Here is a 27,099-nt window from a genome sequence, read left to right on the forward strand (position 1 = left end):
TACTTTTAGGGCAACACCTATTTACATTGTGGCACAACAAATTGACGGTTTGGATCAGCCCATGGCGTAGGCCGTGCAGTACTTGAAGGTTACTGGACTAATGTACACTGGGTACCCTGGTTTTAAATTTCGGCCGAAATCCGGTCAGGTTGAGACCGGAACTGAAATTTGGTGAAATCTGAAATTTCGAGAATTCAATTTTTTTAAAATAATATGGTATTTTTTCCTAAATTTCGGTGATTTCGGTTTCAAGGAATAAAATATTGTTTTTTATTGTGTAACGGAATTAGGCCAAAATTTTGTGATTGGGGTCGAAATTTCGGTTTCGGCGAGGGCCGAAATACTGAAATACATACCGAAACCGAAATTTAAAACCATGGACTACTTAAACAGTTACACCATATAAAATCTCATTAGGTAGATGTTATGGAAACCAGTATATACACCGAATACCGCTGAGTGTATATACGCTAAAATTAGAATTAAGAGAGCGTGTGGAAATAGTGTATTTGGTTCTTTTATAAGAACAAGTAGAGAGACATGAAGCCGAAACAAAGCCGGCCAAGTGCTTTTATTCTCTTCTCTTTTCACATATTGATTCGATACTTCTTCTATGGAAAACAACATGGAAAACAACATGGAAAACAACATGGGTTGTTTTCCATGTTTTGATTCTGAAGAGGAGGAGTTGAATCCTGTAAATAAAAGAGATGATATAAAGGAAGGCAAACCACCATTAGAATCTCATATGTCAAGACTTTCATCAGGTTAGCTTCTCTTTTTTTAATTTTTTAATGGATTGATCGATCCATATTGTTTAGGTTTAATTTTAGTAATTTTGGGATTTGGGTAGATGCAATTTTTTCTTCTGTTCTGCAGATTCTTTTGTTTTCTTCGAATTCTATTCAATTTTGCTCGAATTCTATTCCATTTTATAATTTTCTATTGTTTTATTAGATTAGATTTTTTAAATAAAATTTCATTTAATTTTGTATTTCTGTGTTTGATCTGATTGATAACTTGATCCGATCATGGAAATTTTAGTGCAGGGAGTTTCATAGATTCTTATCAAGATTGATCTAGAAGATGAGTTATTGTTCTTGGAAAATTAATTTTCAGAGACTAGAGCTTAATTGAGTAATGAGTTTTCTGGGAAACAAATCAATAATACTCAATTTTGAGTTTTCCTTAAATGGGTGTTTCCTTCTTAGTGTGAATTCAATTGTCTCTATTTATTTCCTTTCAAAATGAAGTAATTCAGAAATTCTCTGACTTTGAATTTATATTTTCCAGTTTGGGATTTTCGCGATTTTGTTACTATGGTATTCACCAGTCTTTGTTTGGTTTTTTTTTTAAACCCAGAATTTATCTTGGAATCCGGAGCGGCACCTTAAATTTTATTGATAAGAAAAAAAATATTTACAAGAACATAGAACCTTGCCTCTAACCCATCAAGATACAAGAAGAGGAAAAATAAAACCCCTATACAAGGGAACATGCAATATTTTATTTAGTACGAATATAAGGAATACATAATTGGTCACATCTAACACCTCCTCTATAGTTTTTGGGGAGAGTAGTGCAACTCCAATAAATAAACACATTAAACCAGTCTTTGTTTGGTTGTTTGATGGAATTGTAGGAGCTGACAGACTAAAAACAAGAGGCTTTACCGGATCAAAGAAAGAACCAGTGGGTCCAAAGGATGGGCCTGATGATCATATCGGGGCGCAGACATTCACCTTCCGGGAGCTAGCGGCAGCGACGAAAAACTTTAGAGCAGAGTGTCTTTTAGGGGAAGGTGGATTCGGGCGTGTTTATAAAGGTCGCCTAGAGAGCACGGGTCAGGTAAAATCTTTGTTAATTTGTGAGTTTTAGGTTCAATCAGTGTTCTCATTGCTGTAAAGAATCGCCTGATCTATTTTATGATCATAAAAATAAAACACTCAGAAAAATGAATCTTGTGTTAGCATTTTTTTAAAACTAGTTTAGGGACTTGGAGATTAGGTGATCTTGTATGGATTGATGGAAGGGTGAAATTGGATAGTTTGATTTTGAGTAGATTATTACTGTTGGATTGGGCTTACATAAGTATGTGCTTGTGTTAACAGGTAGTTGCTGTTAAACAACTGGATAGAAATGGGCTACAAGGAAATAGAGAATTTCTTGTGGAGGTTCTCATGCTCAATATTTTGCATCACCCCAATCTTGTCAATTTGATTGGTTATTGTGCGGATGGGGATCAGCGCCTTCTTGTCTATGAGTTTATGCCCTTGGGATCGCTGGAAGATCATCTACATGGTGAGAGGGAAATGCTGCCATTCTCTATTTCATTAGGGTTTTCTTGGTTTCTCTTGTGTCAAGAGTTAATATCTTTTTCTATTGGGATTCTTTTGGAAGCTCTTTCTTTCTTGTATCTAGATTCATTGTTTATAATTGTTTACAGTAGAATGGTATTTAAAATTATTAATTATTGAAATTATCAATTATCAGCTGCTTTCATTTGAATTTTCATGCTTTTGTGAGAGATAGTCGAATTCAGAGAGAGGAATAGATGACTGTTCATGTGCCAGTAGTTAGCTTAAAGGATCTTTAAAAGTTTCTTCTCTATGTGAATTTCACTATGATTGCCTGCTTAATATGAAACTTGGTCTACAAGATGAAAGTTTTGAATAGCTTTCTATTCTTTCGATACACTTTATCTCATTTTACATTATTTCAGATACCTACAATATCTATCTAATTTTCTAGGAGTGTAAAGGACGGTACTAGTCATGTATAGAACAGTTCTCCAGAAATGTAATTTATTATTCTTATAGCTTAGACATGCATTTTTTGCCAGTAGCTTAAAGGACGGAACTAGTCATGTAAAGAACAATTCTCCAGAAATGTAATTTATTCTTCTTATAGCTTAGACACGCGCTTTTGCAATTTTAAACAAGTTTAAGAAATAGCTCTAACTAACATTTAACACCTGATGTCCTGAATTGAAATGTATAATGAGTTATATTCTAATGCCTTGTGTTAGATTGCTTTCTGTCAATAGAGCATGTGAATTTGATATTTTTGTGCAGCTTTGAGCAAGCAGATAATGTTCAGTGGGTCATGAGATTAATCATTTTAAAGCATTTGAGCATTGTAGGGTCCCAAAATGGTTGACATTTCTTCAATAACCCCTCTTTGTAAAACAAGTGCTATTTTATGGAAGCATTGCTGAAGTAAAGAAGTGGATGGACAGATGCACCCCAAATTCAGTTCAAATGCTCCTGATAATGTTGTTACATGATATTGGGGACAATATTCTTCTCTCTTTGAGAACATATTTGCTATTTTGCTTCTTTATTTTGGATAACTCTTGGTCACTCAATCAATGATACATTATTTTTATTTTCCTGTTTCCTCTTATATGTTATGCACATGGCCTTTAGGTATGCTGTTTCAGTAACTGAATCATGGCAGTGCAAAATCTTATAATTTTGATAATCTAATGATTCTGGTACCTAAAATAGGTTAACCAATCACTTACTTTTTGTGGATGGTCATGTAATCAACGCCTCCAGCTTTTCGTAGGGAGTCCTGTAAGGTTGGTAGTTCCTCGCATGAATCGCGAGAACTGTTTCTTTAAGTCCTCTTCTAGGTGATTTTGAGTGTGAATTCCTCTGCTACGCCCATCTCTGTGGTTTTGCGGTTCCTGTTAAGTATTTTACGTCATCAAGTCCCTTGATTTCAAGAACTATCGCGAGGAAGTGGATTGAGTGAAATAGGGCCAGGCAGTCCCTTGAGTTTAATAGCGCGCAAGTCCCTTGAGTGAAAGACGTTCAGTGGTTGTTCTGAATCCCACTACAGGGTACTCCGTTTTCTGTCTGATAAGCTCCTCTTCCAGGTCAAGGATGGAAAGTATCGGTTGGTCTTCTGTGCTCTAAAAGACTTTCTTAGGATCCGAGGGTCTGTCTCGTAGAAGAGATGTTATTACAGGATCTTCAGTTCTGTAAGAGTTGTACCTCCCCATATCACAACTGTTGTTGCATATCTGTAAAGTGATTTTACCAAGGTTCTGAACTTCAGACCTTGCTAATTTTACTTTTTCATATGATGAGGTTGTGGTTGCCAAGGTTCTGAACTTCAGACCTAGTTAACTATATGTTTACAAGCGATGAAGTTGTTTCCAGTAGAATTTCGGAAACATGAAAGAACTTGTTGTCAAGATACTGGATTGTGTTTTCTACTTATTTGCCGTTCTTTGAACATTGCATCTTGACAAAGGAATTGGCAATTGATCTGCATACGCTTTTTATGGCACATTTGCCCATATTGGAGGATATGCTGCTGGCATGTCAGTTATTGAAACTAAGTCTCAGCTTTCATGTTGACATCAAGATTCTTGAAAATTTGTTTAAAATGGGCGGGCCTTGCAACCAGGAAAGATGAGGAGTACAGTACGCTTTGAAAATTTTCTGTAACATTCTGGTGTTTTCAATGAGATGATGTCAAAGAAATGAAATTATCTCCTACATGCTAATAAATTGAGAGGATCTCCTCTCATTCTTATCTCTTTCCCAATCTGCCTCAGAGGAACACAAATGTAAGCAAGATGGTATCCTGCTGGTGTACTTTTTTTATTCTCTTTGTTGGGTAGACTTTTAATGATGATCTGGTTTTTAGAGTAACCTTACCCTATGGGTTGGAAGTTGTGGCAACTTATTCAACTGAACTGTTGTTCTGAGCTGTACTTTTCATCTCAGAAGCAAATTCATCAGATATTGTCACTATGTTATTTCCACCTTCCCTCCCAAATTTTCAACATAACCGAGTTTGAAAATTTGGTTCTTGCTTTCACATCATTGGTCGTCTGTTCCAGCCCATATCCATCTTCTATCCACACCCGTCCTATGTGGACATTGTTCTCAAATGACTTGTGCAGCTATAATTCTTATCAGCCTATCATAATCAGGAAATACCTCATGGCCTGCTCCCGGTTCTTGAATAGAAGAATTGATCCATTTGAGGAATATTCAAAAATCAATCCCAGCTCCATTCTATAGATGCAGAATTGTCGATAATGTAATGTATACAACAATCATCAATGTTGAATTGTATGTTGTTTCTTTATGGGGGATTGGTCTCGCATTGCATAGTGCTTACGTAAAACCAAAATGCCCCTCTAGCTGTCAGTTGTATGAGTACTTTTTAAATGCTCCTCTAGCTGTCAGCTGTATGTGCACTTTTTTTTCTTGCTTCCAATATTTTCACAGGTGCCCAACTTCACAGTAATACAATTGGTTTTGAGGAAATTTTACTGTCTTAATACAGGACATTTGCTGCATTATTTTTATTTAATTACCAGAGGTAGGCCACTACTGCATAACACAGTAATGGTGTCGTTTCCAAACAAAGGAATTCTATATCTTCTTGAGCGTTGTAGTGTCAAATTCCATTACTCAATGATCTTCTGATGCCTGTGGTGCTTAACTGCAATGGTTTATCAATCTTTCATCATTGGTATTGTTTTAGTGATGTTGCATTATATTTCTTTTAATGCTTTATGATTTCATTTGTGACTAGTAACTGTTGGTTACGTATTCTAGGAAGCCTAGTAAACCCCCAAAAAAAAAAAAAAAATCATGCATTACTATTACAAGATCCCAAGATGAATGTTTATATAGATCAAAAGTTGAGAAAGAACAATATAGCTTCACAAATATGGTTTTACTTATACATATGCCACTGTAGGTACATCATACCACATGCATGACCTGCATGCACACACTAAACAGTTTATGCACCTGTAGATACATCATGCCACATGCATGCTTGCAGGCACACATTCAACAATGTATGTTTCCCCGGAGTATGCACCTAAGCAATCACCTTTGATAGAGAGGTGTATGTCAAGCATCGTAGCTACAATTTTAATCCTTTAGTGGTGACAAAATCTTGATTTAAGGTTGATAATGCTGACATTCTTTTTTGAAATAACTCTTGATTTAAATACTAATAATTTCTAGTGAATGGTGAAATGATCTTCGTGTAGATCTTCCACCTGATAAGGAACCACTAGACTGGAATACAAGGATGAAGATTGCAGCCGGTGCAGCCAAAGGGTTGGAATACCTGCATGATAAAGCAAATCCTCCTGTTATTTATAGAGACTTCAAATCATCCAACATATTATTGGATGAAGGGTTTCAACCAAAGCTATCTGATTTTGGACGTGCAAAACTTGGTCCAGTTGGAGATAAGACACATGTCTCCACCAGGGTCGTGGGGACTAATGGTTATTGTGCTCCTGAGTATGCTATGACGGGTCAATTGACAGTCAAGTCCGATGTATACAGCTTCGGGGTGGTTTTCTTGGAGCTGATTACTGGACGGAAGGCCATTGATAGCAGCAAAGGACATGGAGAACAGAACCTTGTTTCCTGGGTAAGCCCTCTTAATCTGCTTGTAAATTGATCAAAATTTAGTTGCATTTTCGAATTTTGGAATGAGTTCTAAGGAGGGATTGTGTTCCAGGATGTACTCAATTTCTTGAAGGATGAAAAAATATCTTCTGCAAACTATCAGGACAGTCAGTTTTCCAAGAAATACCTCAACCACCCTGTGTCAGACTTGTTGAACTTATTCTGATTATGATCAAAACGTTCCTACAATGAATGCAGATTAATTGATATTATTTTTAATCAAGGACATCCTATGCTTCCTCCTTAAATCCAGTGACTAAGCTGTTGATAATTTCATGTCCATTAATTTTAGCTGACTCAGTGAGAGTCTGTATTCTTCCTCCACGTCTTCTGTAAAACAAGTATTATTTTTAGCTGACTCACCCGGAGTCTGTATTCTTCCTCCATGACTTCTGTAAAACTAGTATCCTACTGTTTGGGTACTTTCCTTGGTTGTTCCTTAACATGTTTCAATTGGTGATAGACATCTAGGAAGCTCCAAACCTACGCCGTGAGCTCGTATCTGACTAGAGCCCAGGACTGTTTCTCAGGACAGCACAATGATTGTCCCCTTATCATTTTCTTCTTCTCATATAGCAAACAATCATATGTTCTCATTCTACTTTTGCATCAATGATAAATTTGTGTAGTTCGGTCAGTTTATGTCCAGTTTTGAGAAGTTGGAGTGGCAACCCAAGTTGCTTGGTCTCTATTTTTTATTATTCACCCAACTCAGGTGAGGTGCTTGGGTGAATTGGCCGATTCTACGGACTATAATTCTTTCTACTCTTGACAGATTGCAATATCAAACCAAGTTAGAAATGTGTTTTATGTCTTTGCAGGCACGCCTCATGTTGAACGACCGACGAAAATTCCCAAAAGTAGCCGACCCACAGCTTCAAGGTCGGTATCCAATGCACGGGCTCTACCAGGCCCTTGCCGTGGCATCGATGTGTATTCAAGAACAGGCTGCCACACGTCCCCTCATCGGGGATGTGGTGACCGCTCTGTCCTACTTGGCATCCCAGGCATACGACCCCAAGACAGCACCTGCCCATAGCATCAGAAGTGGTGGAGACAAGGATGAGAGAAGGGGCAGAGGTGGTGGTACCGAGAGACACGAAGAGAGAGGTGGAAGAACAGGAAAGAACGAAGATGGGGGAGGGTCGGGACTCAAGTGGGACTTGGATGGATCCGAGAAAGACGATTCACCACAAGAGAACTTCTAACTTGTTAGATTTAGTACACAGTGATGTATGTGACATACATAGTGTTCCACAAAGGGAGGTAAAAAGTACTTTGTTACATTTATTGATGATTATTCTATGTACTGTTATGTAAATCTACGTAGTCATAAAGATGAGGTTTTAAAAAAATTTAAGATTTATAAAACAGAAGTCGAAAACCAATGTGAAACAAGCATTAAGTGTCTCAGATCAGATAGAGGTGGTGAATATCACTTTCCTCATTTCTGTGAATCCGTAGGCATTGTCCATGAAACTTTCGCCCCTTATACACCACAACAAAATGGTGTAGCAGAAAGGAAGAATATGACACTTACTGAAATGATTAATGCTATGCTTATTAACTCTGGTTTAAATTAGAGTTTTTAGGGTGAAGCCTTATTTACGGCTTGTCACATTTTGAATAGGGTACCTAGTAAGAAATCTAATATAATCCCTTATGAATTGTGGAAGAAAATGAAACCAAACTTAAGTTACCTTAAAGTTTAGGGTTGTAGGGCTATAGTGAAAGTCCCTAAACCTAAGTTAAGGAAATTAGGTGAAAAGGGTATTGAGTGTATCTTTTTTGGATATGCTAGTCACAGTAAAACCTATAGATTCTTAGTTATAGAATCTAATGATTTCATAGAAGTCAATACCATAATTGAGACTAGAGATGCATTTTTCTATGAAAATAGGTTCACTTTAATTCCTAAAGAAATTGAACCTACAACTTCTGTAGAACAACCTTTAGAATCACAAACAGAAGTTGGTGAACCTAGTGTACAACCTAGTAAAATAAGAAGAAGTTCAAGAGATAGGAGTTTTGGCCCTGACTTTGTAACCTACCTGGTAGAAGGGACAAGAGAAAAACTCCAAGGTTCTGTCTTGTTAAACTTAAGCATAGAAAGTGACCCTCAAACCTATGGAGAAGCCATAAAGTCACAAGATGCTACTTTTTTGGAAAGAAGCAATTAATGACGAAATGGATTCTATCATGGGTAATAAAACTTGGATTTTGGTTGATTTACCACCTGGGTCTAAACCTATATAGGATGTAAATGGATCTTCAAGAAGAAGATCAAAGTAGATGGGACCATAAAAAAGTTTAAGGCAATGTTAGTTGCCAAAGGGTTTACTCAAAAACCCGGTATTGATTACTTTGACACATACGCACCAGTTGCTAGGATATCTACCATTAGAGTGTTGATTACTCTTGCTTCCATATACAAATTTCACATTCACCAGATGGATGTTAAAACTGCATTTTTAAATGGTGAACTTGATGAAGAAGTGTATATGGAACAACCTGAAGAATTTATTCTGCCAGGCCAAGAGCATAAAGTATGTAAGCTAATCAAATCTTTGTATGGCCTTAAGCAAGCCCCTAAACAATGGCATGAGAGATTTGATAAAATCTTAGTGCCAAATGGTTATAGGATACATGAGTCAGATAAATGTGTGTATAAATAACTTTAAGGGTGACAAAAGTGTTGTTATTTGTTTATATGTTGATGACATGTTAATATTTAGTACCGACATTTAAAACATTCAAAGTACTAAATCATTTCTTTCTCAAAACTTTGATATGAAATACATGGGTGAAGCTGATGTGATTTTGGGTATTAGAATCATAAGACAGGATAATGGTTTGATTCTAACACAATCACATTATATTGAGAAAGTTCTCAAAAAGTTTAACCATTTTGATTGTTCACCCATTTCAACACCTTTTGACCCAAATATGAAGTTGTATCTTAATTCTGGTAGGACCATCTCTCAACTAGGGTATGCTAGTGTCATTGGTAGCCTTATGCATTCTATGATTTGTACTAGGCCAGACATAGCATTTGCTGTAGGTAAATTTAGTATGTTTACCAGTAATTTTAGTTTTTCTCATTTGAATGTAGTCTATAAAGTTTTCAAATACTTAAAGAAAACTATAGACTATGGTTTATGTTATAGTGGGTATCTAACTGTAGTAGATGGATATACTAATGCTAGTTGGATAACTGAGCGTATAGACCATTTATCAACCAGTGGGTGAATTTTCACCCTTGGTGGGGGAGCAGTCTCCTGGGCCTCTAAGAAACAGACATGCATAACAACTTCAACTATGGAAGCATAGTTTATAGCTCTGGCAGCATGCTGTAAAGAGGCGGAATGACTTCGGAATTTGTTAATGAAAATTCCATTATGGTATAAACCTATGCCATCGATTTATGTCCACTGTGATAGTCAGGCCACACTATCAAGGGCATATAATCATGTTTATAATGGTAAGTCCAGACATATAGGACTTAGACATAGTACTATAAGAGAGTTACTTACTAATGAAGTAGTAACTATTGATTTTGTGAGATCGAGCCAAAACTTGGCCGATCCATTCACTAAAGCTCTTGCAAGAGATCTGGTGTGTAAAACATCATTAGGGATGGGGTTAAAGCCATTAACCAATAGTCACCAATGATGGAACCTCAACTCAACACTTGAATAAATATTAAGTCTTGAGTTTAATGAGTCTAAGTACATCATATGGAGTGATTGCAAGCACTATAATATGTATTATTAGTCATCCCAAGGTAAAGTGCTTGGTACCTGTAATGTTTAAAAGGAGAAGGCTGAGTATGTAAACGCTTAATAGGCTTATAACATAGTGTTTGAGTGTTTTAGTTACAGGGGCACTCTTGATAAGCCTACCTATGTGAGTATGGGAGTGGTTCCGCTTCCTATGAGACCTGGTTAGTCTCTAGAGCGCTCATGAAACCAAGATATAGACACAAGGCCAGTACATGTGTCGGTTTTTTAGAAATTGCCCAAAGAGGTGAAATTTTGTGTGTGAAACGTGTTCGGTTAACTAAATAGAATAGCTAGTTCAAAGATACGTCTATTATGCAATTCTGGTTAACTTTGATGTGTCTTCACTAAGTGAAGGTTCAAATCGAGAAATGCCTTCATCTATGCATAAGATTTTCAAGCCCGATGAGAAAATTTTCTTTGATTTTGAAAATAGTGGGGGATTGTTAGTGATTTTGGATTTTCAAAATCTTATATTTTGCCACGTTTTAGTGTTTTTGGAAAATATTTTCTCAATAGCGTTTGGGAGAAAGAAAATATTTTCTTGGAAAGATTTGCTTTTTACAAAAGGATGTAGAAGTGTAGTTGAAAAGATAGTCCTGTACCGAATGAGAAAAAGGAAAGAGAAGGGCCTATAAAGCATTACACTTCTCTACTACTTGTTTGTTTGCACATTGGGTTGAACCCATGGTTGGACCCGCGGGACGGTGCAACGCACCGTTCGCACACGCGAACGAGCACGCGCGCGCGGCGTAGGCAATGAGCTATAGGGCGCATAGTGGCACTTTTTTAGGCGCACGTTACACTTCGCACGTACGCAACGTCGCGATGAGCGATTGGAGCCTTTAATTTTTTTCAGATTTGATTTAGACCGTTGGATCAAGATGAAGGTGGACCGGTCGGATGGGTGGGCCGAATGGTTCGTAGGCCCATCAAGCCCAGTGCCAAATGTTTCGGCTGGGTTGGGCTTCGACTTGGGCCTAACGGTCGGCCCAGCGGGCCCAGTACTCCAACGGTCAAGGAGTGTGGTCAAATGGGTTGTGTCCCTTCCCCAAACGATCAAGGGCCAAGGGGGTGCGATCCGCACCATAGATAGTTGATCTAACGATGACGGGGTTGGAGAGAGGTTTACTCAAACCAACACTCACCTCTAAGATCGATCAGGACCGTTCAGTATCAAATGGGTGCGATCTTACGGTCAGATTTCACACTTCTGGAATGGTGCCTTGTAGAGGTGTTTTTCACACAGAAAAGACACTAGGTGGTCTATAAAATGTGGAGAATTCGGTCATTTCATTACAGAAACGAATTGGCAATTCTGACAAACTTTAAACTTCTACACCCCTATCTGATCCTCAAGTATTTCTACGTACTGTTTTTCCTTTTATTTACTGTTCTAGATAATGTTCTTCTGCAGAAACAGTATCTAGAAATTTCTCTAAGGCTTGAAATTTAGAAGGGCATTTCCGGTTTGATTCCGCCAGTGCAAGACGTCATCAAACATTAGTAGTTCCCTACTAGGCTTCATTGTATCTTGGAGGCAATTCGCGGATCCCCTTTGCACACTACTGGTGGGGGCGAATCTTGTCTTAAGGAAAGTGATATCATGCCTTGAAGCAACAGTTTATGTTTTCTATCACCAACAGTACCCTCAAACTCTTTAACATCCTCTCCATAGGAAGTACCCCTTCCCTCTCTGTCTCCTTCAACATGAGCTGCCGGATCTATTCATTTTGTATTCAAAACTAAATTCCAAATCCAAATACAATATATGAGGTATCCAAACGGCTGCATTTTCTCTCTCCCTCTCTTTTGTTTTCTATCTTCTCAGCGTAATCTCTTCAGCAGGTTCTTTACACATTTCTCATGTCTCGCCATTTCTTGTTGTTATGCCATTGTCTGCTTCCTTCCTCCACCTTTAAACATTTTACCATCACTAGCAGTGTGATTTCGCCATCCTCATACGCACATTTTTTTGGTGTTTGAGTTTTATAAGTCAAGGAGGATTACGGGTAGTAGTTGGAGATGTTAGGAATTTGGGATATGATAAGATTTTATTCCTTCTTTCTTTTTTTAACTTCTTGCCCTTATCTAGTAGGAGTCAAATCCAGGTTAGGGTCAAGTGCTAGTAGGAGTCTTTGTATTTACTATATATATTGCAATGAAGGATTCATGTTTTTTAGTGATACTTTTTTTTTTTTTATTATTATTATTCTCATGAACAGGAAAGTAAAGGGTCCTCTCGAATGGAACCTAATTCTTCATTTTCTTAGTTTCATCTTCAAGATTACTCGACTGCCATTGCCCCTGCATGTCAACCTAATAAGTTTTTTTTGGGTTTTATAGGTAAAAATAGACTAAATCAGATTAAATTAAAGAAAACTCAAGTAGAATTGGTTTAAAAAAATCGGATTAAATTGTCTAAAATCGGTTTAAATAGACAAATACCAGATTAAATCATAAAAATTTGGATTAACCAATTTTTTGTCTATTTACCAATTCAACTAATTTTTAGCTGATTCAACCTGATCTTTGACAATTTACACCGATTTAAACTCATTTAGGCAAAAATCTCTCTTTTTTGTTATGCATGGCATAGGAACCCCCAGCACATTGAATGGTTGAAAAGTAAGTCCCACATAAAACAGTAGGTCCCACATGCACTTTTATAAGTTTATGGGATTTCTATTTTAGAATATGACTAAGACTAACGTGGGTTGGCTCGTGATGGTCAACTAGCTCAACGGTCTTCCTCTCTCTCTCTCTCTCTCTCTCGCCCAAATTGCAGAAGAGATAAAAGAGATGATGCCATGATTTGAATTGAAACTTTGTTCTCATTCCCAATGCGAGAAATGGAGAGTCAAAAACGTCGGCAAAAACAAAGGTGGTAACGAAGCATGTTTGTGGAAGCGGCAAATGACATGTTCATAGTTCATAGTATTGTGGGCCCCATCAAATTTAGATTGGTTTGTACCACATTTTCAAATAAAGAGGGCACACGCAACTGTGAGATTTTCCTCCCTCCAACCTTTTTGAGAAATTAAGTACCATTGACGTTGACCAACTTCTCTTTCCACACCCAACAGACCTGCTTGTTTCCTTCCATTATGAGTGCAACTCGGGTTGGGTTAGGGCTAAGGCCAACCCTAACCCAAGCCAAAATCGGGTTGAGCCCGACCCAAGTTGCACCCCTAGTTTTCATCACTTAGGACGCCCAGCAGCAGTGTATCAATGACTACAGAAAGGCTGATGTACTTCACCTCATAAGGATTCAATGGATTTGATTGCCATGTACACTGCAGTTGGTTCGTCCCGAGTGATGAAAAGGGGGGCATTTATCATTTCCCTAAATTTTCCCTTCTCTACCTTTTGCCGCATTTCTCTCTACAACTCTAACAGGTTGCGGTTGGATTGCCAGAATTAGGAATTGGAAGTCGGGCATCCAATAACGATTCCTATTCCAATTTTAGAATGGAAAAACAATTAAAATTAAAGGTTTAATTAAAAAATAAGAAAAAATCATTTTGACTGGGGTAGAATCAGAATACCAACTCTTAGGACGGGAAACAAATTCCGACATTTCCTCCTTTAATTTTAGTACCGACCATAGTCACCAAAACGTGATTCGGCAATAGAACGGCAAGTCCAAAATTCGAGTTTAATACATTTTTCGAACCAGTTTAATACAGTTTTGGTTCAAAAAATGTAGGGAAAAAAAAAAAGGAAACACAAAAAATGCATTTAAATATTTTTTAATTTACAAAATATAGTAGGGGTAAATTTGAAAAGTTAGCCAAAAAAATGTTTTTAATATGTTTTAAACACATTTAAAACGTTTTCCTCCCAACGAAGAATCGAACATAGGCCGAGAGAGATGATCTGACAATTCTAACCAATCCAACGGTGAAGATCATGAGTTGTGGGGCCCATTTGGTTGCATACCGATCATGCAAACCCTCTTTTTTATATGCAATTGGATACTTTGTTCAACCACTGCTTATATTAGTAGATAGCACGTGCATCGCACGTTAGTGAGCGCTACAAAGGAGGAGAAAAAACAACCAACCAATGGATATGTACACATCTTTAGATTCCAACCACATTCTCAAATCTCAATAGTGGGAAATGATTTGATATTTGTACTCCATTCTTTGGATAATGGAACTCCTCTTCACTAATTGAATGCTAGCTTATTATGGTTTTCAAATAGCTAATTAGTGAAGAGGAGTGCCCATTATAGAAGAAGGGGGTGGACATCAGTTCCCTTGTCAACATTGAATAATTAGAAATTAGGGAAATGCTACTCTGATTTGAAGTGGGCCCCGCAGTTACTTCATATCTTTGGGAGTTGGCAGGCTCAAGTGGGCCCATTTCATGTTTCTAATTTGATCTTGATCTTTGGATAGTCATAATCTTATCACCGTTAGATCAAGATTTGAAGGCGTGTTAAGATGTGGGAACCCAGTTGCTTTTATGACCTGTAGGGGGGTGCCGGGATCAAGTGGACCCATTTTGAACATCTGTTCAACAAGCGTTTCACCAACGGTGATGGTGATGTTAGGTGGGCCCCCACTTATTCTATGTTCCAGAAACATTACCCCATTCAAAATAAGTGTGCCCCACTTCTCACCCACAATTTTCATTTCACACCTGACACCTTCCTCGTCTTCTCTTTTTGTCTCTAATTTCCTATTTTAACGTCTTGCTCAGCAGACAAAATGACCAAAGTACCCTTTTAGCGTCTCTCGATACTCTCGCTACGCGGATAAAAGGTGAAATTGCCCTTACACTGTGAAATGACAAAATTACCCTTTGTACCGCATTCTTTCACTGGAAGGCCGCATGTGAATTTTGTCGGCGGCACGTTATCTTGAAGCTACGTGGCGCATTCTCAACCCTACAAGTTTAATAATACACACCGACGTGGCATGCTTTCCTCGAGTCTCGGCGAGATCTTCTGATATTTCAATACTTTAATCAACATTGTATCTTGCTCTTCTAAATTAACGTTAATCAATGAAGTAAAATGTAATTAAATTAGGGTGGGAAATGATATATCCGCCCCTTTTGATCACCAGGACACCCCCTCAATGCCCCTAATTGCCACAAACACTGACAGGGGTGGTCCTGGTGATCAGAGGGGGCGGATATATCATTTCCCTTAAATTAACATTAATCAATGAAGTAGAATGGGTTACTCTTACTAATACCAATCATTCAAGCATGAGTAAATGACATTTGTAACGGTGTCACTCGTATTTAAGCACTTACATCGACACGAAATCCTTTTTTCAGCTTAACGAGGCACGTCATTAGTCACTAATCATGTAAAATTTTGGTAATGTCAATGCAGGTGAGGATGAATATACAATATGACAAAATATCAAACCAAGTAATAAAATAATCAACCATGGAAATCAAAGGAACATGTTCAATCTAAAGTCACAAGGGTTTCTTAATTTACTAATTTCTACCTTATTAGATCCTCACACCTAGACAAAAAACTTCCTGGCCGGCTAGCGTGTCGACCATCGCCTTTTTGCCGTGGATTTCGTGTTGAAGTATAAATGATTAAATAACACCAACTCTAGCAGCTTAAGCTCTGAGTAATTGATTGTTTCACATGGTATTAGAGCTATGTATCAGCACAATTGCCTCACAACAGATCCAAGCCCCCCCCCCCAAAAAAAAAATAAATAAGAGTTACATATGAGGGGGAGTGTTAAAGTATAAATGATTAGTCAACACCAACTCTAACCACCTAACCGCTTAAGCTTTTGGAGCAGTTGGTTGTTCCACACTTGGATCTCTAAGAAACAAACATGTAGCATGTTTGGCAACCATGAAATTCTATTCTGAAATTTTTTTCCCTTTGAATTTTTGTAATCCCTCTTTTGATGTTAAAATTATTTAAGGTTAATTTTTTGCGGTTTAATTTACCAAAGAAAGCATTAACAAATCTTGCAGATCATTTTCCCGAGCAAAGAAATTTAAAAATAAAAAATAAAAAAAATCATTATCGTCAAATGTGGTTGTAGTTTTTGAAGTTTCTTGTCTTTCTTAGAGAAGCGTCGCTCTCGCAGGCTCGAGATAACTAGGTCCAGCTATAAAGTGGATGCCTTAGGAAACTTAAAAAGAAATTTTGGCCGCGGTTAACAACTTGTTTAGACGAGTGTTGCTAATCACATTACAGATGTTATAGCCGTGTTGCCATCTAGAACACGCCTAACCGTAACCCTTGCCTTGCTTGCCGGAGATCATCTGAAGTGCCATTTGACAACGGCCCTTAATGACATGTTGTGTACAAGACCAGATGACAGGTGCAGAAGACCCCTCATATTTTCAGGAGCGCATAATCTTGATTAATTATGTAATTTTTTTTATTTTTTTTTTAACAAAATTTAACTCAATCTCACAAAAAACAACAAAAAAATCAAGTAAATATAAAATATAAAATACACATTGTTGTCATATTCTATAACTTCATGTGCCCTAAATGTTGATGTATTGCCCCATTTTGCATATTTCTTTTTTTTTGTGCAAATAACCATAAAAGAGTGGAAAAGGAAATGAAAAGCTGCTTAAATAATCTCATCAAAGCTTTCCACATATATACAACTGATCTCAGCTTATCTTTATCTCCTATTCACTTCCCATTAATGGGTTAATGAAAGCAACTCACACCTTCCCATAACACCTTAAAGAACAGTAAATAAAATTCAAGGACACGTGTTGCCACGGCATAAATAGTAAGTAATAAATATAAAAAATAAAGAAAAGTCTATATACACCATACGATGGTGTAAATATTTACACCAAATCTCAGTGTATAGCCATTTCAATCACGAGAACCATTTCACATAATTGTTGATCTTGACCGTCCATTTCACTGGTTGCCTTTCAAATGGGCCGCTAGCGTTAAAATCTCACCGTTCCGATGGCTTATGTCTTTAACCATTTGTTTTCCAAAGATTTTCTATGATGTGTGGCTGTATAAACCCTCATTTTTCAAAAAGCACGGCCTACTCCATGGGATGATCCAAACCATCCATTTGTTGGGCCACAACGTAAATACTAAATAGGTTGTTTTTTTTATTAAATACTAAATAGGTTGTTGTTCCCTAAAAATCATTTCCATAGGATGATCCTAACCCTCCGATCTCCGATACATCCCATGGATCGGAGGGTTAGGATCATCCTATGCAAATACTTTTAGGGCAACACCTATTTACATTGTGGCACAACAAATGGACGGTTTGGATCAGCCCATGGCGTGGGCCGTGCAGTACTTGAAGGTTACTGGACTAATGTACACTGGGTACCCATGGTTTTAAATTTCGGCCGAAATCCGGTCGGGTTGAGACCGGAACTGAAATTTGGTGAAATCCGAAATTTCGAGAATTCAATTTTTTAAAAATAATATGGTATTTTTTCCAAAATTTTGTGATTTCGGTCGAAATTTCGGTTTCGGCTAGGGCCGAAATACTGAAATACATACCGAAACCGAAATTGAAAACCATGGACTACTTAAACAGTTACACCATATAAAATCTCATTAGGTAGATGTTATGGAAACCAGTATATACACTGAATACCGATGAGTGTATATACGCTAAAATTAGAATGAAGGGAGCGTGTGGAAATAGTGTATTTGGTTCTTTTATAAGAACAAGTAGAGAGACATGAAGCCGAAACAAAGCCGGCCAAGTGCTTTTCTTCTCTTCTCTTTTCACATATTGATTCGATACTTCTTCTACCTCTTTCACGATCTCTTTTTGTTTTCTTTCATTCACGGTCACTGATTAAGAAAACCCAAGAAACAAGAAAGATAACGTTATAAGGTTTCTTATAAAAAATTAGCGGAGAATGGGTCGTTGAATAATATTTGATTTCCGGGTTATTTTTGTGAGATTTTGATTTTGATTGAAGATGGGTTGTTTTCCATGTTTTGATTCTGAAGAGGAGGAGTTGAATCCTGTAAATAAAAGAGATGATATAAAGGAAGGCAAACCACCATTCGAATCTCATATGTCAAGACTTTCATCAGGTTAGCTTCTCTTTTTTTAATTTTTTTATGGATTGATCGATCCATATTTTTTAGGTTTTATTTTAGTAATTTTGGGATTTGGGTAGATGCAATTTTTTCTTCTTTTCTGCAGATTCTTTTGTTTTCTTCGAATTCTATTCAATTTTGCTCGAATTCTATTCCATTTTATAATTTCCTATTGTTTTATTAGATTAGATTTTTTAAATAAAATTTCATTTAATTTTGTATTTCTGTGTTTGATCTGATTGATAACTTGATCCGATCATGGAAATTTTAGTGCAGGGAGTTTCATAGATTCTTATCAAGATTGATCTAGAAGATGAGTTATTGTTCTTGGAAAGTTAATTTTCAGAGACTAGAGCTTAATTGAGTAATGAGTTTTCTGGGAAACAAATCAATAATACTCAATTTTGAGTTTTCCTTAAATGGGTGTTTCCTTCTTAGTGTGAATTCAATTGTGTCTATTTAATTCCTTTCAAAATGAAGTAATTCAGAAATTCTCTGACTTTGAATTTATATTTTCCAGTTTGGGATTTTCGCGATTTTGTTACTATGGTATTCACCAGTCTTTGTTTGGTTTTTTTTTAAACCCAGAATTTATCTTGGAATCCGGAGCGGCACCTTAAATTTTATTGATAAGAAAAAAAATATTTACAAGAACATATACTCTTGCCTCTAACCCATCAAGATACAAGAAGAGGAAAAATAAAACCCCTATACAAGGGAACATGCAATATTTATTTAGTAGGAATATAAGGAATACATAATTGCTCACATCTAACACCTGCTCTAGAGTTTTTGCGGAGAGTAGTGCAATTCCAATAAATAAACACATTAAACCAGTCTTTGTTTGGTTGTTTGATGGAATTGTAGGAGCTGACAGACTAAAAACAAGAGGCTTTACCGGATCAAAGAAAGAACAAGTGGGTCCAAAGGATGGGCCTGATGATCATATCGGGGCGCAGACATTCACCTTCCGGGAGCTAGCGGCAGCGACGAAAAACTTTAGAGCAGAGTGTCTTTTAGGGGAAGGTGGATTCGGGCGTGTTTATAAAGGTCGCCTAGAGAGCACGGGTCAGGTAAAATCTTTGTTAATTTGTGAGTTTTAGGTTCAATCAGTGTTCTCATTGCTGTAAAGAATCGCCTGATCTATTTTATGATCATAAAAATAAAACACTCAGAAAAATGAATCTTGTGTTAGCATTTTTTTAAAACTAGTTTAGAGCCTTGGAGATTAGGTGATCTTGTATGGATTGATGGAAGGGTGAAATTGGATAGTTTGATTTTGAGTAGATTATTACTGTTGGATTGGGCTTACATAAGTATGTGCTTGTGTTAACAGGTAGTTGCTGTTAAACAACTGGATAGAAATGGGCTACAAGGAAATAGAGAATTTCTTGTGGAGGTTCTCATGCTCAATATTTTGCATCACCCCAATCTTATCAATTTGATTGGTTATTGTGCGGATGGGGACCAGCGCCTTCTTGTCTATGAGTTTATGCCCTTGGGATCGCTGGAAGATCATCTACATGGTGAGAGGGAAATGCTGCCATTCTCTATTTCATTAGGGTTTTCTTGGTTTCTCTTGTGTCAAGAGTTAATACCTTTTTCTATTGGGATTCTTTTGGAAGCTCTTTCTTTCTTGTATCTAGATTCATTGTTTATAATTGTTTACAGTAGAATGGTATTTAAAATTATCAATTATTGAAATTATCAATTATCGGCTGCTTTCATTTGAATTTTCATGCTTTTGTGAGAGATAGTCGACTTCACCAGTTCAACAACACCAGTGCCTCAATACAAATACAGAGAGAGGAATAGATGACTGTTCATGTGCCAGTAGTTAGCTTAAAGGATCTTTAAAAGTTTCTTCTCTATGTGAATTTCACTATGATTGCCTGCTTAATATGAAACTTGGTCTACAAGATGAAAGTTTTGAATAGCTTTCTATTCTTTCGATACACTTTATCTCATTTTACATTATTTCAGATACCTACAATATCTATCTCATTTTCTAGGAGTGTAAAGGACGGTACTAGTCATGTATAGAACAGTTCTCCAGAAATGTAATTTATTATTCTTATAGCTTAGACATGCATTTTTTGCCAGTAGCTTAAAGGACGGAACTAGTCATGTAAAGAACAATTCTCCAGAAATGTAATTTATTCTTCTTATAGCTTAGACACACGCTTTTGCAATTTTAAACAAGTTTAAGAAATAGCTCTAACTAACATTTAACACCTGATGTCCTGAATTGAAATGTATAATGAGTTATATTCTAATGCCTTGTGTTAGATTGCTTTCTGTCAATAGAGCATGTGAATTTGATATTTTTGTGCAGCTTTGAGCAAGCAGATAATGTTCAGTGGGTCATGAGATTAATCATTTTAAAGCATTTGAGCATTGTAGGGTCCCAAAATGGTTGACATTTCTTCAATAACCCCTCTTTGTAAAGCAAGTGCTATTTTGTGGAAGCATTGCTGAAGTAAAGAAGTGGATGGACAGATGCACCCCAAATTCAGTTCAAATGCTCCTGATAATGTTGTTACATGATATTGGGGACAATATTCTTCTCTCTTTGAGAACATATTTGCTATTTTGCTTCTTTATTTTGGATAATTCTTGGTCACTCAATCAATGATACATTATTTTTATTTTCCTGTTTCCTCTTATATGTTATGCACATGGCCTTTAGGTATGCTGTTTCAGTAACTGAATCATGGCAGTGCAAAATCTTATAATTTTGATAATCTAATGATTCTGGTATCTAAAATAGGTTAACCAATCACTTACTTTTTGTGGATGGTCATGTAATCAACGCCTCCAGCTTTTCGTAGGGAGTCCTGTAAGGTTGGTAGTTCCTCGCATGAATCGCGAGAACTGTTTCTTTAAGTCCTCTTCTAGGTGATTTTGAGTGTGAATTCCTCTGCTACGCCCATCTCTGTGGTTTTGCGGTTCCTGTTAAGTATTTTACGTCATCAAGTCCCTTGATTTCAAGAACTATTGCGAGGAAGTGGATTGAGTGAAATAGGGCCAGGCAGTCCCTTGAGTTTAATAGCGCGCAAGTCCCTTGAGTGAAAGACGTTCAGTGGTTGTTCTGAATCCCACTACAGGGTACTCCGTTTTCTGTCTGATAAGCTCCTCTTCCAGGTCAAGGATGGAAAGTATCGGTTGGTCTTCTGTGCTCTAAAAGACTTTCTTAGGATCCGAGGGTCTGTCTCATAGAAGAGATGTTATTACAGGATCTTCAGTTCTGTAAGAGTTGTACCTCCCCATATCACAACTGTTGTTGCATATCTGTAAAGTGATTTTACCAAGGTTCTGAACTTCAGACCTTGCTAATTTTACTTTTTCATATGATGAGGTTGTGGTTGCCAAGGTTCTGAACTTCAGACCTAGTTAATTATATGTTTACAACCGATGAAGTTGTTTCCAGTAGAATTTCGGAAACATGAAAGAACTTGTTGTCAAGATACTGGATTGTGTTTTCTACTTATTTGCCGTTCTTTGAACATTGCATCTTGACAAAGGAATTGGCAATTGATCTGCATACGCTTTTTATGGCACATTTGCCCATATTGGAGGATATGCTGCTGGCATGTCAGTTATTGAAACTAAGTCTCAGCTTTCATGTTGACATCAAGATTCTTGAAAATTTGTTTAAAATGGGCGGGCCTTGCAACCAGGAAAGATGAGGAGTACAGTACGCTTTGAAAGTTTTCTGTAACAGTCTGGTGTTTTCAATGAGATGATGTCAAAGAAATGAAATTATCTCCTACATGCTAATAAATTGAGAGGATCTCCTCTCATTCTTATCTCTTTCCCAATCTGCCTCAGAGGAACACAAATGTAAGCAAGATGGTATCCTGCTGGTGTACTTTTTTTATTCTCTTTGTTGGGTAGACTTTTAATGATGATCTGGTTTTTAGAGTAACCTTACCCTATGGGTTGGAAGTTGTGGAAACTTATTCAACTGAACTGTTGTTCTGAGCTGTACTTTTCATCTCAGAAGCAAATTCATCAGATATTGTCACTATGTTATTTCCACCTTCCCTCCCAAATTTTCAACATAACCGAGTTTGAAAATTTGGTTCTTGCTTTCACATCATTGGTCGTCTGTTCCAGCCCATATCCATCTTCTATCCACACCCGTCCTATGTGGACATCGTTCTCAAATGACTTGTGCAGCTATAATTCTTATCAGCCTATCATAATCAAGAAATTCCTCATGGCCTGCTCCCGGTTCTTGAATAGAAGAATTGATCCATTTGAGGAATATTCAAAAATCAATCCCAGCTCCATTCTATAGATGCAGAATTGTCGATAATGTAATGTATACAACAATCATCAATGTTGAATTGTATGTTGTTTCTTTATGGGGGATTGGTCTCGCATTGCATAGTGCTTACGTAAAACCAAAATGCCCCTCTAGCTGTCAGTTGTATGAGTACTTTTTAAATGCTCCTCTAGCTGTCAGCTGTATGTGCACTTTTTTTTCTTGCTTCCAATATTTTCACAGGTGCCCAACTTCACAGTAATACCATTGGTTTTGAGGAAATTTTACTGTCTTAATACAGGACATTTGCTGCATTATTTTTATTTAATTACCAGAGGTAGACCACTACTGCATAACACAGTAATGGTGTCGTTTCCAAACAAAGGAATTCTATATCTTCTTGAGCGTTGTAGTGTCAAATTCCATTACTCAATGATCTTCTGATGCCTGTGGTGCTTAACTGCAATGGTTTATCAATCTTTCATCATTGGTATTGTTTTAGTGATGTTGCATTATATTTCTTTTAATGCTTTATGATTTCATTTGTGACTAGTAACTGTTGGTTACGTATTCTAGGAAGCCTAGTAAACCCCCCAAAAAAAAAATAAATCATGCATTACTATTACAAGATCCCAAGATGAATGTTTATATAGATCAAAAGTTGAGAAAGAACAATATAGGTTCACAAATAAGGTTTTACTTATACATATGCCACTGTAGGTACATCATACCACATGCATGACCTGCATGCACACACTAAACAGTTTATGCACCTGTAGATACATCATGCCACATGCATGCTTGCAGGCACACATTCAACAATGTATGTTTCCCCGGAGTATGCACCTAAGCAATCCCCTTTGATAGAGAGGTGTATGTCAAGCATGGTAGCTACAATTTTAATCCTTTAGTGGTGACAAAATCTTGATTTAAGGTTGATAATGCTGACATTCTTTTTTGAAATAACTCTTGATTTAAATACTAATAATTTCTAGTGAATGGTGAAATGATCTTCGTGTAGATCTTCCACCTGATAAGGAACCACTAGACTGGAATACAAGGATGAAGATTGCAGCCGGTGCAGCCAAAGGGTTGGAATACCTGCATGATAAAGCAAATCCTCCTGTTATTTATAGAGACTTCAAATCATCCAACATATTATTGGATGAAAGGTTTCAACCAAAGCTATCTGATTTTGGACGTGCAAAACTTGGTCCAGTTGGAGATAAGACACATGTCTCCACCAGGGTCGTGGGGACTAATGGTTATTGTGCTCCTGAGTATGCTATGACGGGTCAATTGACAGTCAAGTCCGATGTATACAGCTTCGGGGTGGTTTTCTTGGAGCTGATTACTGGACGGAAGGCCATTGATAGCAGCAAAGGACATGGAGAACAGAACCTTGTTTCCTGGGTAAGCCCTCTTAATCTGCTTGTAAATTGATCAAAATTTAGTTGCATTTTTGAATTTTTGGAATGAGTTCTAAGGAAGCTCCAAACCTACGCCGCGAGCTCGTATCAGACTAGAGCCCAGGACTGTTTCTCAGGACAGCACAATGATTGTCCCCTTATCATTTTCTTCTTCTCATATAGCAAACAATCATATGTTCTCATTCTACTTTTGCATCAATGATAAATTTGTGTAGTTCGGTCAGTTTATGTCCAGGTTTGAGAAGTTGGAGTGGCAACCCAAGTTGCTTGGTCTCTATTTTTTATTATTCACCCAACTCAGGTGAGGTGCTTGGGTGAATTGGCCGATTCTACGGACTATAATTCTTTCTACTCTTGACAGATTGCAATATCAAACCAAGTTAGAAATGTGTTTTATGTCTTTGCAGGCACGTCCCATGTTCAACGACCGACGAAAATTCCCAAAAGTAGCCGACCCACGGCTTCAAGGTCGGTATCCAATGCACGGGCTCTACCAGGCCCTTGCCGTGGCATCGATGTGTATTCAAGAACAGGCTGCCACACGTCCCCTCATCGGGGATGTGGTGACCGCTCTGTCCTACTTGGCATCCCAGGCATACGACCCCAAGACAGCACCTGCCCATAGCATCAGAAGTGGTGGAGACAAGGATGAGAGAAGCGGCAGAGGTGGTGGTACCGAGAGACACGAAGAGAGAGGTGGAAGAACAGGAAAGAACGAAGATGGGGGAGGGTCGGGACTCAAGTGGGACTTGGATGGATCCGAGAAAGGCGATTCACCACAAGAGAACTTCTAACTTGTTAGATTTAGTACATAGTGATGTATGTGACATACATAGTGTTCCCCAAAGGGAGGTAAAAAGTACTTTGTTACATTTATTGATGATTATTCTATGTACTGTTATGTAAATCTACTTAGTCATAAAGATGAGGTTTTAAAAAAATTTAAGATTTATAAAACAGAAGTCGAAAACCAATGTGAAACAAGCATTAAGTGTCTCAGATCAGATAGAGGTGGTGAATATCACTTTCCTCATTTCTGTGAATCCGTAGGCATTGTCCATGAAACTTTCGCCCCTTATACACCACAACAAAATGGTGTAGCAGAAAGGAAGAATATGACACTTACTGAAATGATTAATGCTATGCTTATTAACTCTGGTTTAAATAAGAGTTTTTAGAGTGAAGCCTTATTTACGGCTTGTCACATTTTGAATAGGGTACCTAGTAAGAAATCTAATATAATCCCTTATGAATTGTGGAAGAAAATGAAACCAAACTTAAGTTACCTTAAAGTTTAGGGTTGTAGGGCTATAGTGAAAGTCCCTAAACCCAAGTTAAGGAAATTAGGTGAAAAGGGTATTGAGTGTATCTTTTTTGGATATGCTAGTCACAGTAAAACCTATAGATTCTTAGTTATAGAATCTAATGATTTCATAGAAGTCAATACCATAATTGAGATGAGAGATGCATTTTTCTATGAAAATAGGTTCACTTTAATTCCTAAAGAAATTGAACCTACAACTTCTGTAGAACAACCTTTAGAATCACAAACAGAAGTTGGTGAACCTAGTGTACAACCTAGTAAAATAAGAAGAAGTTCAAGAGATAGAAGGGATAGGAGTTTTGGCCCTGACTTTGTAACCTACCTGGTAGAAGGGACAAGAGAAAAACTCCAAGGTTCTGTCTTGTTAAACTTAAGCATAGAAAGTGACCCTCAAACCTATGGAGAAGCCATAAAGTCACAAGATGCTACTTTTTATAAAGAAGCAATTAATGACGAAATGGATTTTATCATGGGTAATAAAACTTGGATTTTGGTTGATTTACCACCTGGGTCTAAACCTATATAGGATGTAAATGGATCTTCAAGAAGAAGATCAAAGTAGATGGGACCATAGAAAAGTTTAAGGCAATGTTAGTTGCCAAAGAATTTACTCAAAAACCCGGTATTGATTACTTTGACACATACGCACCAGTTGCTAGGATATCTACCATTAGAGTGTTGATTACTCTTGCTTCCATATACAAATTTCACATTCACCAGATGGATGTTAAAACTGCATTCTTAAATGGTGAACTTGATGAAGAAGTGTATATGGAACAACCTGAAGAATTTATTCTGCCAGGCCAAGAGTATAAAGTATCTAAGCTAATCAAATCTTTGTATGGCCTTAAGCAAGCCCCTAAACAATGGCATGAGAGATTTGATAAAATCTTAGTGCCAAATGGTTATAGGATACATGAGTCAGATAAATGTGTGTATAAATAACTTTAAGGGTGACAAAAGTGTTGTTATTTGTTTATATGTTGATGACATGTTAATATTTAGTACCGACATTTAAAACATTCAAAGTACTAAATCATTTCTTTCTCAAAACTTTGATATGAAAGACATGGGTGAAGCTGATGTGATTTTGGGTATTAGAATCATAAGACAGGATAATGGTTTGATTCTAACACAATCACATTATATTGAGAAAGTTCTCAAAAAGTTTAACCATTTTGATTGTTCACCCATTTCAACACCTTTTGACCCAAATATGAAGTTGTATCTTAATTCTGGTAGGACCATCTCTCAACTAGGGTATGCTAGTGTCATTGGTAGCCTTATGCATTCTATGATTTGTACTAGGCCATACATAGCATTTGCTGTAGGTAAATTTAGTATGTTTACCAGTAATCCTAGTTTTTCTCATTTGAATGCAGTCTATAAAGTTTTCAAATACTTAAAGAAAACTATAGACTATGGTTTATGTTATAGTGAGTATCTAACTGTAGTAGAAGGATATACTGATGCTAGTTGGATAACTGAGCGTATAGACCATTTATCAACCAGTGGGTGAATTTTCACCCTTGGTGGGGGAGCAGTCTCCTGGGCCTCTAAGAAACAGACATGCATAATAACTTCAACTATGGAAGCATAGTTTATAGCTCTGGCAGCATGCTGTAAAGAGGCGGAATGGCTTCGGAATTTGTTAATGAAAATTCCATTATGGTATAAACCTATGCCATCGATTTATGTCCACTGTGATAGTCAGGCCACACTATCAAGGGCATATAATCATATTTATAATGGTAAGTCCAGACATATAGGACTTGGACATAG

The 27,099-nt window shown here is 37.2% G+C and overlaps 1 protein-coding gene across 4 annotated transcripts; it reads left to right on the forward strand.

Annotated features, from left to right (window-relative positions):
• Positions 1–504: 504 nt before the first annotated feature.
• Positions 505–24,900, forward strand: LOC143862286 (putative serine/threonine-protein kinase PBL7). 4 transcript variants are annotated; one of them, XM_077373304.1, is made up of 6 exons: positions 505–652; positions 18,191–18,287; positions 19,161–19,366; positions 19,630–19,819; positions 23,585–23,976; positions 24,401–24,900. In XM_077373304.1, exons 1-6 carry the CDS (start codon positions 614–616, stop codon positions 24,785–24,787), a joined length of 1,311 nt encoding a protein of 436 aa, XP_077229419.1. In that variant the 5' UTR covers positions 505–613; the 3' UTR covers positions 24,788–24,900. The 4 variants fall into 4 exon arrangements, with proteins under 4 accessions (XP_077229419.1, XP_077229420.1, XP_077229421.1 ...); XM_077373305.1 differs by lacking the exons at positions 18,191–18,287; positions 19,161–19,366; positions 19,630–19,819; positions 23,585–23,976; positions 24,401–24,900 and adding exons at positions 671–767; positions 1,643–1,848; positions 2,112–2,301; positions 6,032–6,423; positions 7,283–7,782 and having other exon boundaries at positions 508–640; XM_077373306.1 differs by lacking the exons at positions 18,191–18,287; positions 19,161–19,366; positions 19,630–19,819; positions 23,585–23,976; positions 24,401–24,900 and adding exons at positions 1,643–1,848; positions 2,112–2,301; positions 6,032–6,423; positions 6,514–6,684 and having other exon boundaries at positions 522–767.
• Positions 24,901–27,099: the final 2,199 nt, after the last annotated feature.

This window comes from Tasmannia lanceolata, unplaced genomic scaffold (assembly GCF_043159265.1).
Source record: "Tasmannia lanceolata isolate RefF3 unplaced genomic scaffold, GAP_Taslan_0.1 ptg000037l, whole genome shotgun sequence".
Classification (NCBI taxonomy): Eukaryota; Viridiplantae; Streptophyta; class Magnoliopsida; order Canellales; family Winteraceae; genus Tasmannia; species Tasmannia lanceolata.

Bases quoted from the DNA above. Each gene is read 5' to 3' on its own strand.
- LOC143862286 (XM_077373303.1), top strand. From the start codon at position 614: ATGGAAAACAACATGGAAAACAACATGGAAAACAACATGGGTTGTTTT. The intron at 768-1,642 runs GTTAGCTTCTCT...ATGGAATTGTAG, and splicing joins TATGTCAAGACTTTCATCAG to GAGCTGACAGACTAAAAACA. The intron at 6,424-7,282 runs GTAAGCCCTCTT...ATGTCTTTGCAG, and splicing joins AACAGAACCTTGTTTCCTGG to GCACGCCTCATGTTGAACGA.